At 55.0% G+C, this 13,510-nt stretch overlaps 1 protein-coding gene across 2 annotated transcripts in view; it reads left to right on the forward strand.

The window, feature by feature from the left end:
* Positions 1 to 13,079, forward strand: part of GPSM1 (G protein signaling modulator 1) — a 65,508-nt gene extending 52,429 nt beyond the window's left edge. For both annotated transcript variants that reach the window (XM_056505310.1, XM_056505311.1), the window contains exons 12-14: positions 7,535 to 7,694; positions 9,779 to 9,987; positions 10,083 to 13,079. In XM_056505310.1, coding sequence (XP_056361285.1) covers positions 7,535 to 7,694; positions 9,779 to 9,987; positions 10,083 to 10,271 — 558 coding nt within the window. In that variant the 3' untranslated portion in view covers positions 10,272 to 13,079. The remainder of the gene's footprint in view (positions 1 to 7,534; positions 7,695 to 9,778; positions 9,988 to 10,082) is intronic.
* Positions 13,080 to 13,510: the final 431 nt, after the last annotated feature.

Genomic DNA, 13,510 nt, shown 5'->3' on the forward strand with positions numbered 1-13,510 from the left:
TGAGCTGTAGCCAAAACCCTGTGTTTTGCTGCTGGGGTGTGTGTTGGTGTGCACAGCCAGGTACCACAGCCCTGGTGAGAGCTACACCCCAAAAACTTACTGCTTGTTGTCATCCACCTCCAGCCTGAGTTGTTCCAAGCAGTAGTTCAGGTTCACTCCCAGTTTTGGTGTTTAAGGGATCCCCCAGGTTTGTGATGGGCCAGACTGACCTCTGTAGCCACTCACCTTCTCCAGAGACTGACTGGGATGAGAATGTTTCTACCTTGTGTCCCAGGTTAGTAAAACAAGCTCCAGGTACTTAATCCTGGCGTGTTTCTGTTAAATAGTGCCAGAGAAACCCAGCATGGTAAAATCTACCTGGCATGGTAAATCTGTCAAAATCCATGTGGAAAAGTTGCTACATTAACTGCAGAGGACAGTTTGAATACTCAGGAGAGAAACCAGGAGTAATTCCCACTGGTCTCAGCAGTGAGGGCTGGACTGACCCCTGATTTCAGCACAGGTTGTTGCATAGCTGAGGAAAAAGTGTAAATCCCATATTAATGTGATTGTGGCACACAGTGGCCCAATCTGGTCACAGTGACTTCCAGACATCAGCACAGCAGAGGTGTCAGTAACACTTCAGGCAGACAGCCCCAGGCTCCCTCCAAATGCAATCAGAAATGATATTGTCACCTGCTGCTGAGGCACAGGCTGGGGCTGGAGCAGAGTGTGGCAGCAGGGCACGGTCCCAACAGGTCAGCACTTACTGTATTTCAGAAGGAGGGAGCGTGGGTGAGTTATTTTGATTTTGTTTGGAACAATAAAACCCGAGTTATTTGAAATCTTAACAACAGAACCAGCTTTTAGCACCGGCGTTTATAGGGATGAGTGGGCGAGTTGTTTAAAGGGAGAAAAATCTTTGAAAACAGTCCAAGTGAGGGTGATAATTTCATGCTCCAAGGGAAGCGTGTGCACGTCCTGGGCCTGGGCAGGGTGTGGATGGGCTGTGCCAGGGGCTGGGCACAGCACAGTGCAGGGCACACGTGTGCCCAGGGCACGCTCAGCTCCCTCAGCTCCAGCCTGACGTTGTAGGTGGTGTCTCTGCAGATCACAGATGTCTCACTCATTCTTCTTTGCTGCATCCCAAACTCAGAAGGAAAATGTCATTTCCTCATGTTGTTCTAAGCGCCGACCTCCTGTGTGTGGGCTCTGCCCCTCTTACACAGATTTTCTGCATTTCCCCCTATAGCAGCTGCAGATTTCCCCTCTCAGAGCTCTCCAGAGGAGGCTCAGCTCTTCAGATGAGGGGCAGAGTTCCTGTCCTGGTTCATTCCCTGCTGCCCCTCTCTAGCCATGATCTCAGCCCCAGTGGGAACGGGGCTGCAGCACCAGCACTGAGCTCACAGGAGCTGTGCCTGTGCCCTGCCCTCCCTCAGCCCTTCCTCTCCTCCTCAGTCAGGGCCAGGTACCGAGCCAGGAGTCCTCATCTCAGGTCCCACACAGTTTCCATCTTTCTCTGGAGATTACTGTTTGACTCCTGGAAATTAATTTACTGTTGTGGAATAGCACAGGCAGTTCCCCAAAGCTTTTTTTTTTTTTTTTTTTTTTGTTTTTTGTTTTTTGTTTTTGTTTTTGTTTGTTTTTTTTGTTTTTTTTTGGTTTTTTGTTTTGTTCAGGTTAAAGGGGTTTTCTACCTTTGCAGTGAAAAATGAAAATGAAGGACAGGTGTGGACAGAGAGCTGGAAGTGCCAGTGGGGCTCTGTCCCCAGTTTGTCCCTTTGGAAAAGAGCTTTTCTTCCCAGTGCCCCATTTCACTGTCAGTAATTCCCATTTCACAAACACGAGGTAAGAGCAGCTCTTTGGCTGCTGCGTGGCATTTCCATCTTTCCCTCTTTAAAACCCTGTTGCAATTAGAAATTTCCCTCTGTCGAGCAGTGTTACATTTAAATCAAGAGATGCTTATGGCTGAGCAGCCTCGGCTCTTGCAACAAGACAAAAAAACCACACGTATCTAATAATACGAGGAGCAGGAGGACTATCAGGAGCTAAAAATGGCCCTTCAGTATTTCGGTGCTTTAAATCCAAACGATCAGAGTGTGTCTGTGTGTGCACAGAGCTGCCTGTGCCTGCGGAGCCGAGCGTGTTTGCAGATGTAGTTTGGGAGAATCGATCCCGATCTATTTTTAAGGTGAAGTGAGTGTGGCGGGTGGGAGGTGAGGAGGTGGAAGGAAAGCTAAATATTCACGTAGCTGCACTGTGTGTTTAAGAGCATCATCTAATAACGGGAGGATCGTGGCAGCGAGGTGAGGGAGCGAGCAGCGCTCTCCGGAGCGCTCCGCACACCGTGCCAGGGCTGCGGGAGGAGGTGGCAGCGGGGCTGTCGCTTTAAACCTCGGCTCGCACCCAGCGGGTCGCTGCAGCCGGCGACACACACGATCCTCGCATCGCTCGGCACAGATCAGTCCCGGGAGAGGGCAGGGAGAGGATCCCGAGAGGAGCCGGCAGCGGGAGCATCCAGCGCTGCTGCCCGCGGATGGGTGAGAGCCGGAGCCCCGGGAGGAGCTGAGGTCAGTGAGGAAACTCGGGCTCGGGCTGTTTCCTTCTTTCTCGGGAGTGAGAGGCTGCCTCGGGAGGAGCGGCAGGAGGAGGTGGATACGGAGGATTCGCTCAGGCCGGGATGTGCCGTGTGTGCTCGGGGGTTTAAAGTTTCCAGGTAGCTCCGGTGGGAAGTTTTCGTTGTTGATGCTGTTGCAGCGGTGCTCAGTGCTCGGCTGCGCTGTCTGTCAGCAGAGGGTGGGCGGTGGGGCCGGGGGGGACACGGGGTGTCTGTCACCAGCCCTGCCCAGGGATTGGCACAGAACGGGAGCGGTGTCCTGAGCAAGGAGCGGGCGGGTTTTACAGCCCTGCTGCCTCTGGAGCTGAGCGGGAGGGCAGATCCAGCCGAGGAGCTGGTGGCTGGGGACAGGGACAGCCCCGCTCCGGAGCACAGGGACCATTCTCCCGTAAAACGGGCTGTGGATTTCAGCCAGGGATTTCCTTCCACTCCCCTCCTCCAGCCCCCGCTTGCCTCTCTGCAAACCTCCCCCTCGGTGCCTTTCTCCAGGTGAGGTTGGGAAGTTCAGTGCCTGATGTTTTTGGGGTTTGAGGTTGTGGCCGTGCCAGAGGTGCAGCCCCCACGGTGAGTTCTGCGGGGTGAGGTGTGGGGTGGTGCAGGATAAAGAAAAGCTGCGTGCAGGGGACTGACAGACAGCCCTGGATGAGCTGCTCCTGGCACTGGTGGTCACCAGCAGCACCAGCCCTGCTCCTGCCTGGGGATTTTGAGGTTTGGAAAGAGCAGAGGTAAGGAGCAGTGACCTGTCTGGTTCACAGGGGAGAGGCAGATGGGGCAGGGCACAGATGTGTGGGGATGGAGAAGTGCCAGGCCTGGGGCAGGAAAGCGCCTGCTTGGGCAAGGGCACGGATTCCCAAGGACTGCCCACAGGGGAGAACTTGGTCCTGGGGACCAATTGCTGGGTCCTGTCCCAGCTCTGTTACTGTGGGATGTGGTCAGGTCACTTAATTTCCAGGTTGTGTCCTTCCTGAAATCAGGTGGAATTGTGATGGACACATTGAAATTTAGAGGCAGTGCGCTCTGAGTGGAGAACTGCTGTGCTACCCCTGAACCCACTGCCCTCCTCTTCCCTCACCTGGGCACTCATCAAACGCCTCCAGGCAGCAGCTCCTGAGGTGGATCTGCTGTACCAGACCCACCAGGGTCCATCCACTCCTGGGAGGGCTGGACAAAGCCAGAGTGAGCAGCCCTTGAGCCTGATGGCTCCATCCTGCACTGGGTCAGGTCTGCAAGAAGCTGAGCCTGCAGGAGAGGAGGGGAACCAAAGGCAAGTCACTGCCCTGGGGACACTAGCTGTGAGAGAAGCTGGTCTGACAGAGGGACGAGGTTTGGCCCTTTGGGTGGCTCTTGGGTGTCTGTGGTTTGGTTTGGTTTGGTTTGGTTTGGTTTGGTTTGGTGGGCACAGCTCCTTTCAAAGGGGACATTCCACCCATGTTTGGGTGACCATGGAATCGCTGAGGGACGTGCCATGACTTGGCCAGCACAGAAATACCTGCTGTGGTGCTTGGGGACCTCTGGGACGCTGTCCCAGAGCGGATCTGAGAGGCTTTGGTGGGGCTCAGCAGCGCTGTGGGAAGAGCTGCATCCCGAGCTGCTGTGGGGGCAGCAGGAAGCTGTGGGAGAAGCCACCAGCAGAGCGTTGGGCTGAGGGCATCTCTGGCAGCAGATGTTGGTGGAGTGGGGGCACAGCTGGGGCTGGGTTGCTCAGGTGCCACACAGAGATTGGGGCAGGGTGCTGATGGATGGAGCTTGGCAGAGAAAGGTTCTCTGCAGAGTCCCGGGTGGGCAGTGGGTCCAAGGTGGAAACCCTGCAGGGCGTTTGTGGGCTGTGGCTTCAGGTGTTGGGAGCTGGGAAGTGGTTTGGTTCTTGCAATGAGGCTTTCTGCCTTTGTTTAATGGCTTTCCTGAATCCAAGTGAAAACGGCCCGGGGGGTGAGGCACAGAGTCAGTTCTGACTTTGTTTTGCCTCACCCGCACATCTGGAGTGGTCAGACTGAGGGATTTCCACAGGAGATGCTGCTCCTTGTCCTGCACCTCTGGGGCAGAGCTGGGCAGCCCAGGACCTTCTCAGCCCAAAACTCTGACAGTTTTTATTTGGTGTGAGAGTTTATCAGAGAGGAAAATGGGTGGATTTGTGCTTCTCCACAAGGTGTAATGACCTGGGTTGGGGCTCCTGAGGAGCTGGTGGTCCCAGCCTGCAGGGAGAGGGTACAGTGGCAGAGCAGGTGCCTGTCACTCCCTGCAGCTGCTTTTTGTTGCCTTTCCAACGCCTCAGCTGTGGTTTTACACATCCTGAATCCACCCAGGCAGGTTAAACAGCCTGTTCCTCCACCAGCAAGGGAATCTGTGCAAAAACCTGACTGCCTTCCAGTGTGAGGAGAGGGAGTCCTGCTTCTTTCAGAAAATGAGAACAAAGCTCTGACCCCCGTGAGTGGGACCTTCACCTGCTTGGCATGGTGCCACCCCTGTCCTGCCCAAGGTCAGGGAGCAGGAGCAGAGGCTCCACACTTGTCCTTGTCCCTGTGTGGGCAGAGCTGGGAGTGTCTCTGTGCCCCTGCCAAGGGTGAGTGTGTTTGCAGCCAAATCTGCCCTGGGGCGATCTCTACAGTGCCAGCAGCCCCCGGGTCCCTCTGCCCCGGGCAGATGAGGTTGGTTTTACTCTTTGTGACAATGTCTGGCTGCCACAGGAAGGTGACAGTTGGCAGAATTTGGGCAGTGCTGGAGGCAGAGGATGGGGACGAGGCCAGACAGGGACACTGGCTGTGAGGTGAGAAGTGCTCTCGGGGCTGGAAAGCCAAGCTGGTGCCCAGGAGCCATTCGGGGATGTGGCTGTGTGGCTGTGCTGTGGCAGGGCTGTTGCTCAGCCCCATGAGGGGATGCCCTGGCTCCTGGAAAGGCTCCTGCCCCTGGCTGTGCCAAGCCCCGGGCGAGCACTCGGGAGCAGATGGCGAGCCCCAGGTGTGATCACACCTCCATCTGCCCTCGGGGCTGGGAGCAGCCTGGCAGGGAAGGAGCCCGGCACTCCATGCCTTGTCATATTTGGGCATTTTAATTAGAGAGGTTCAGGCTGGGGCAGGGTTTGGCTGGAGGGAGCCTGGTGCCCGCAGGTGCTGCCCTGGGGCTGCCCGTGGGCCATCCCGGGCTGGCACAGCCCTGTCAGCACGGACATGGCCCATGGGCACTGACCTCCTGCCCCTCCTGCCTGCTCTTCCTACTGATTCAGAGCATCCTTTTCTGCCAGGTGCATTGAGTAGGATCCTGCCAGCCCAAACTGCAGGGTCTCTGCAGGATGTGCTGTGGGGGATCTGGTCTCTGTGCAGGGGGAGCTCTGAGCTGGGGGCTCTGGCCATGCACTGCCAGGCTGCTCCTGCGAGCTGGAACCACTCCCTGGCTCCAGGACTGCTCTCATTTACTCCATGCAGTCGTGGAACAGCAGGAGGGAGGCTCGGTGTGAATGAACTGGTTTCCTCCTCTACCCTGAAATTTGGGTCACACAACCCAACATAGCAGAGCTGTGAGAGATGTAGTTCACTCTCAGTTCAATCTCGAGCCAGCTTTGATTTCCGAGGTGCAGCTGTTGGTGGTTCAGAGGGTCCGCTGGAGCTGTGGCTCCATTAGTGGATCAGCACGTGGCAGGCAGGAGGTGAGAGGGGCTTTTCCCCTCCCTGATCAGCTCCCACATTGCCAATGTTCCTCTCTGGCCCGCTGCTAATTTTGACGCTGCCCTAAATAGAAGCTGAGTGCATCTCATCTGCTTCGCTTAGCATACAGGAAAATTGTTTTCCTTCGTTTACCCAATCCAACTTGTGGCTTTAACCCTGTCAGCACAAGTCTCTCCCCACTGCAGAGTTCCCATGAAGGGCTTTGCCTGCCCCTGCCATGGGAAGAGCTCTGGTGGGAGCAGTACTGTGTGTGGTGGGATTGGGAGGGCTCCCAAGCTGCCCAGTGGCCACCAGCAGAGCTGGGAGAGGGACTTTGCTTCATCAGCAGCCAAGGGAATCCCTTGCTCTGCTGGAAAGTCCAGCTGTGCCCTCTCCAGTGCTCTGGTGGAATGTGCAGCCCCTCAGGAGGGACCCAGTGCCCCTTCCCAACTGGCCTCTGCTAGAAAATAGCTCAGGCAGACCCAGTTCTAAGAGGTTTTGGTTGCTTTCTGTTGTGGCTTTTTTTTCCGGCAACTGGTGGGACCAGCTTAGTGTGTATGGAATATCCCCAAGCCTGGCAGATGTCACTCTTATCACTGGCTAATTTTATCTCCCATTCCAAATGACTCCCTGGAAGGATCTGTTGTTCATGCTGCTCTGTCTGCTCCACACAGCTCCTCTCCCTGCTGGAAGTGGCTTGGAGAGCTGCCTCCAACGCGAGCCTCCTGCAGCACAACTTAAATATATCCCTGTCCAGTGCAAGGTGCTCATTTGGGGCTCTTGTGCAAGAACTGTTGTCCTGAAAAACTGTAATTTTGTGGCATTTTCAGCTGGGTGACTGCTACAAGTGCTGTGCTGAGGAGATGGGCAGCGAGGCAAGTGTTGGGGTGTGAGGGGCAGTGACCTGGAAAGGTTGGATTTAGCTGATGGGAAAAGCAAACCCTGAGCTTGGGCTGAGCCGTGGCTGGGCACGGGGCAGCACTTCAGCCAGGGTGGCTGCAGGCTCCCCTCATCCTGCTCTGAGCCCAGCCCTGGGAGCAGTGCCAGGTGAACGCTGTCTCCTTTCCTCTTTCCCATTCAGCCTCCAGGTTCTCTGCAGCGACAGCGGCTGCGGGAGGCCGGTCCGTGCGCCGGGCTCGGGTTCGCCTCTGGCATCAGAGGCACCAAGGCGGCTCCAGACTGGGGGCTTGGCACAACCAGGAGCCTGAACAGACCAGGACAGGGCACGGCTATTCCCGAGGGGTTGGCATCAGGGACTTGTTTGGGGCATTGTCACCCTGACTCTCCTCTCCTTTCGCAGAAAATCAACCGGACCCCTTCGGACGAGGAATGCTTCTTTGACCTGTTGAGCAAGTTCCAGAGCAGCCGGATGGATGACCAGCGCTGCCCGTTGGAGGAGTGCCCGGCCGAGGCTGCCGAGGCGGCGGCCACGCGGGTCCCTGCCCTGGCAGAGCGGATATGTGAGCACCCCTGCGTCCCCAAGTCCCCGCTCCTGCGGCAGTGACGCTGCTCCCGCGGCGTGCCCAGCTGCTGTGGTTTGCCGTGCATCCCGTGATGTTTTCCCCGAGCCTCTGCGCTCTGAACTTTAGCAGCTCCTTGGCAGTCTTTGTCATTATTTAAGGAAGGAAAGAAACATTCTTATGTAAATGGTTGCTGAGGGAAAGGCTGGAGAATGTGAGCTAAGGTTTGGGGAGTAAATTACTGAGAGAAATGCAAAATGCACTTGGGTTTTTTCAGTGTGGGTCTTTAGGTCTTGGATTATGAACAGGGAGGTTGGCACAAGAACTTGTGCCACTTCCAGTACCTCCAGGAGCAAGATGATGATGATGGTCATTTCTGAGGGAGCTTTGTGAGAACCTGAGGTCTGGGACAGGGCAGGTTTTCTCAGGCAAGTTAAAATATTGGCAGTTTTTGTAATTGTGTTGCCGTGGAGGAAAAACTTCTGGATTTTGTACTGTTCTTGGACCTGGTGGTGATAGGTGCTCTGTGAGGACAGAGGAGCCAGAAGGATGGATAAACAGTGGGAAGCTGCTCAGGCAAACAGCTCAGCCCTAGGAAGGACAGGGATAAATTGAGGAAGGCGCCTGACAAACAGGGCAGGAAAGGCAGGGCTGTGTTCGCACTTGGGTTTTGTGGCTTTTTCAGTGTTCACGGCCTTTGTTTAACCCGAGATGGGGAGAAGCTCTAAAATGCACAGATCACCCTCACATGCTTAATCACCAGCACAAAGGGCTCAAACATGATATTTAGTTATTATATTTAGTTATTTAACCTGATTGATTTGTTTAACATCCGTTTCCAAATGAATGGGAAGTGCAAACAGGAGAGGAGACCCTGACACTGCTCCCAGAGCCGCCGCACAAGGAGCTTGTGCCAGGGCAGGGGCTGAAGCAGAGAAGATCAGGCTGTGGCAGGAAGGCAGGTTGGCTGTGAGGTGAGAGGGTTTTTATCGTCTAAAAATAAGGTGGAAATGAGCATTGCTTTGTCAAGAGATGCATTTCTGCCACACGAGTGCATTTGGCTGTAACAGCTGTGTAATTTAGGAGATGGGGTTGAAAACGCAGAGCTTTATAAAGAATGCACGAGCAGCCCCACATTCTGTTTGGCTCATTTGGGCTCTGAGCCTTTTGGACATGTTATTTTTGAGGATTCTTTGTGAGCTGAATTGGAGGAAACTCATCCCTGCGTCAGCACTGAGATTTTCTTGTGTTTCTGCAGCTCCATGAGCTGGGGCTCTAAGGACTTGTGTCGGGAGGCTCGGAGCAGGCTCTGCTCCAGTGCTTTGTGCTCAGGGAAGGTAACTCCACTTGGGCTGGATTTCTCAGTTTTCCTTTGCTGGTCCCTGTCCAAGTGCAGTGTCTGTTGTTTGGGAGCCTTTCCCTACCCAGCAGCTGCAGGAGCCAACAGGCTCTTTCCAGGGAGCGCTGCCCAGAGGTGTTTCCAAGGGGCAGTGGTGGATAGATGACATGTACTGGTTCTGGACTGGGACCCCAGCACCAGCACAGCCCAGGCTCTGCTCTGTGGTATGAGAAGCAGAGCCCAGGAGTGTTTTGCTGGTGCTGATGGAGGTCCTGCAGCCCGTGACAGCCAGACTCACCTGGGCAGTGCCTCTCCTTGAGCAAACAGCCCGGATTTCTGGGGAGCCACTGCCTGGTGAGAGGCTCAGCTGTTGGGACTGTGTGAGTGCCTGTCACAGCCACGGGGCCACCAGGAGCTCTGTGCTCACCTGTGATTGCTGGGCTCTGCCTGTGCCTCTTGGTCCAGGTGGAAAGCAGAGTAGAAGTGGCAACGCAGGCAGTGTTCAGCCTGGGGCCACTGGATCTCCTGGGCTGAGGTGGCACCTTTGGTGGCCTCCAGGAGCCAGCCAAGCACAGGCAGGGGACACAGTCATGCAAGGTGGGTGTGTGAGCTTCTGCTTTATCAAAGCACCTGATTCCCCTGCTGCTGCTTGGGTTTGTGTGGGTTGGAGAGGAGTTTGGGAGGGGGATTTGGGCTCTGCAGCTCGGGCAGAGCAGTGACCCTGCCCTGTGCTCCTCTCCCCCAGCACAATCCACGCTGATGACATCTCCACAGACAGAGGAGTTCTTCGACCTCATCGCCAGCTCCCAGAGCCGCCGCCTGGATGACCAACGTGCCAACCTGGGCACCCTGCCCGGCCTGCGGATAACCCACAACAACCTGGGCCACCTGCGTGTGGAGGGGGACGCCCAGGAGCCCGGGGACGAGTTCTTCAACATGCTCATGAAGTGTCAGGTACGGGCAGGGGGCTGGGGGAGCTCTGCCACCTCTGCTCCTCCCCTTGCTGCAGGCAGGGCTGTGGTGGTGCTAACGCCCTCTCTCCCCTGCAGTCGGCCAGGATCGATGACCAGCGCTGTGCCCCCCCAGACTCCATCCCCCGTGGCCCCACCATGCCTGATGAAGATTTCTTCAGCCTCATCCAGCGTGTCCAGGCCAAACGCATGGACGAGCAGCGTGTGGATTTGGCCGCAGTGCAGGAGGCGGCCGAGCAGGAGCAGCAGAGGCCTGGTTCCAGCTAAGAACTGGGCTTTGCTCTGGGGGGGTTGTTTCAGCTTTATTTTGTTTTTTAAAAAGAAAAAACAGAGTAGGTGGTTTCAAGCCCGAGTGTTCCTGTGCTCCCACTCTTGTCCCAGGAGCTGCACCTCCATCGTGTTCCTACAGGAGAGCCCAGTGGATGGGGAACAGTTTTTAAATAAGTGGGTTTTTTTAGGACCCTTGGCCACTCTAAAACTGGGCACAGCACCTGGAAGACTTTAGCAGCCCCTTGCTGATCACCTAAAACCCCCAGGAACTTGGAGGAACCCACAGGGGGTAGTTAACTCCAACCTCGATGTCTTTTATTTCCACAACACTTTTATTTAAACAGGGAAAGGGAAGAACACCTTTTCCATTTTGAAGTCCTCCCGTCTTCCTGACACAAATGGCTCTGGATCCTTTTCTGGAACATCTTGTTCATCTTTGTTCCTTCTACAGATGAAAAAGAGCCCAAGTCCTTTAAACCTTACTCCACCCCAGCTGCATCCTGGTCCCAGACACCTGAGTGTATTTTAGGTTTGCTGAGGACTCTCTGGAGAGCCCTGGACATTCTCTGCTTCCAGCTGCAGCCCTGCAGGACCTCCTGAGCAGGGACAAAGCCTCACGCACCCTGAGCTTTAGTGGGATTTGTTACCTCTGGAGCCCACTGCAACCCCATGGCAGGGGCTGTTCCTGGGCAGGGGGAAGGAGGAATGAGGTCTCTGCCCAAGTGTTCAAACAGGGCAAACAGGGACAGCTCCTGGTGATGTGAGGGTGTCCAAAACAGAACCTGTGTGTGACAGGGCCCTGCTTCAACAGCCAGCAAAGCTTTCTGCTCATAGCTCAGCCCTTCTTCTTTCTATGTCCAACAGCCCCTCTGCCAATAGCCATTCCCTCATCTTGCTTCTCCCCAAACCTGCACTGAGCTGCTCTCAGTGAGGCATTCTGGTTCTGTGCACCTGTTTCCAGCCTCAGGAGAGCCCCAGCCTGTGGGGCTGGCTGGGAACTCACATTTACTGTCATTCCTTCCCCTTTTGGACCAGCTGGAGGAGGGGAGCAGGGATCTGTATCTTTCCTTTGATTGAGCAGACACTATGCTGGACTTCAGAAACCCCAGCGCTGAGTTGTGCCAGAGCAGCGCCGTTCCTGCAGAGAATAAATCAGCACTTCCCATTCCAAATGTGTTCCATGGAAACATTCCCAACCAGCAGGGAGGTATTTTTAGACCAGTCATGCTGCTCACGGGGCATTTACCCTGCCTGCACTGGCCATGTGGAGTGGTAGCTGCAGTTTACCTGGGAGCACTCGCTGCTTGGCCAAGGCTGGGCCTCCCTCCTGGGGCTGGGCACAGCTCTGGAGAGGGGAGAGGAGAGGAGCTGCCCATCCCCTACTTACCAGCCAAGCTGGCATTTGTAAAAGAGAAAAACAGTGATGATGATGACCTGACCAGCTGCAGGCTCAGGCTGTGCAGCTGTTAGCCAGGTGGTGAACTGGAACCTGACCATTAAGCTTTCAGAGGTATTACTGAGGTATTATTTGCCATATACTTGAATGTATGAGCTTATTTATTTTTTACATGTGCATTTGCTAATGTCATTTTAATGGGGACTTTCCAACCCACAGGTACTTGTTTTTTTTCTAAAAAATAATCTGCCAAATGGATTAATATATTAGAAATGAATACAGCTCAAGGGGAAGGGGTGGGGGGGGATTGTGCTTAATAAATATTTGTGTCTAAGCTTCAGTGCAAATACTCATTTCCATTATTTCCTAGCTGACAGAAGGGCTAATCCTTTGGAACTGGGATGGGGGTGAATGGGGGTAACAGACACCACCACCTGTGCTAAGAGAAGTGCTGTGCCCCCCCACCACCACTATGCCAGCTCTGCCTGCCTGCCAGCATGCATGTGGCTGTGGAGGGAAGACACAAAGCCCTGAGAATTCCCTGCCCAGAAGTTTCCAGGACGACAGGGCAGACAGAGCAGCCCTGCATGGCTGAGAAAAGGCCACTGGAAAAGGCTGAGGAGAGGCTGAGCTGTTCCTTTCAGGCTCTGCCTGGTCTCGGTGGCGCCTGGCCCAAGCTGGGCTGTTCCCCAGAGCCAGGGGACAAGGGCAGGGAGTGCTGGGCACAGCCCTGGCACCAGCCCCTAGAACAGACACAAAGCAGCAGCACCAGCTCATTCCAGCACAGCAGGCATGAGCAGGGTGTTGAGCTGGGCTGGAAGGTGGCCTGGGAGCAGCAGTTTGGATCCTGAGCCCTTTGAGGATAAAGCCAAGTCACAGCTGAGCTTCCCATGCCTGGCTCATTTGTGCTGGTCACTGCCAGCCCTGATCTAAGATTAATAAAGAGCCACCAGCTTGTTCTCATCAGGTGTTCCACACCTCTGGGTACCTGGGCACAGCAGCTCTGTGTGTGACCTGGGGACAGAACCATGTGCAGAGTCTCAGATTCCCAGGAGCAGGTGACCCCTGGGGGTGAGTGATGGTGTCTCAGCTCCTGTCTCTCCATCCTGAGCAGCACAGGCTCGTTCTGAGCCCCTGGGAGCAGGGGGCTCTGGCTACCACTGAGTGTCCCGAGCAGCCTGCAGTGGTGGCTGCTGTGCTGCATCCTCCTCTCTCCCGGGTTGGAAGAGCTCTCTGATGCTGACATCCTCTGGAGAGCTGTGGCATTGCCGGTCTGGGAACTGCTGCAGCTGTGGAGTGGGAGTTACTGGGAGCTGGGCTGTCCCCAGTGCAGGGCAGGCCCTCTTCACAAAGAACCCTAAAAATCCAGCACAAACACAAGATACTGCCCTCTCCTACCCAGCTGTACACAGCACCCAGAGGCACTCACAAGACAGAGCTGTTGTCAGGCCTGGAGAAAAGCTGCTTCTCCTCACTCCTTGCCTTTGGCTAAAGCAAGCCCTGTGCTTACCTGTGTCCCCTTTCCAGAGCAAACCTACTGCCTCATGACACAACATTTTTCAGAACAAATAGCTTCAAAAGGAAAACAAAAAAAAAAAAATCGGTTTTTAACCTGCAATTTTTTAGCAGCAAATCTTTTTGTATAATGTGCAAATTCCTTCCCCTGATGTTGGCCTGGACCTTCAGAGCAGCAGCCAAGAACTGCCTCCCTAGATGCTCAGAGCTGCAGAGGACCTGTCTCTGTCCTTCCCAAAGAGCACGTGGTGACAGAGGGCACTGGGACAAGGAAATACTAAAACCTTTTGCTACATTTTTGCTATGTTTTTTACTATAACACAGC

The sequence above is a fragment of the Oenanthe melanoleuca genome, chromosome 17, assembly GCF_029582105.1.
Source record: "Oenanthe melanoleuca isolate GR-GAL-2019-014 chromosome 17, OMel1.0, whole genome shotgun sequence".
Taxonomy (NCBI): domain Eukaryota; kingdom Metazoa; phylum Chordata; class Aves; order Passeriformes; family Muscicapidae; genus Oenanthe; species Oenanthe melanoleuca.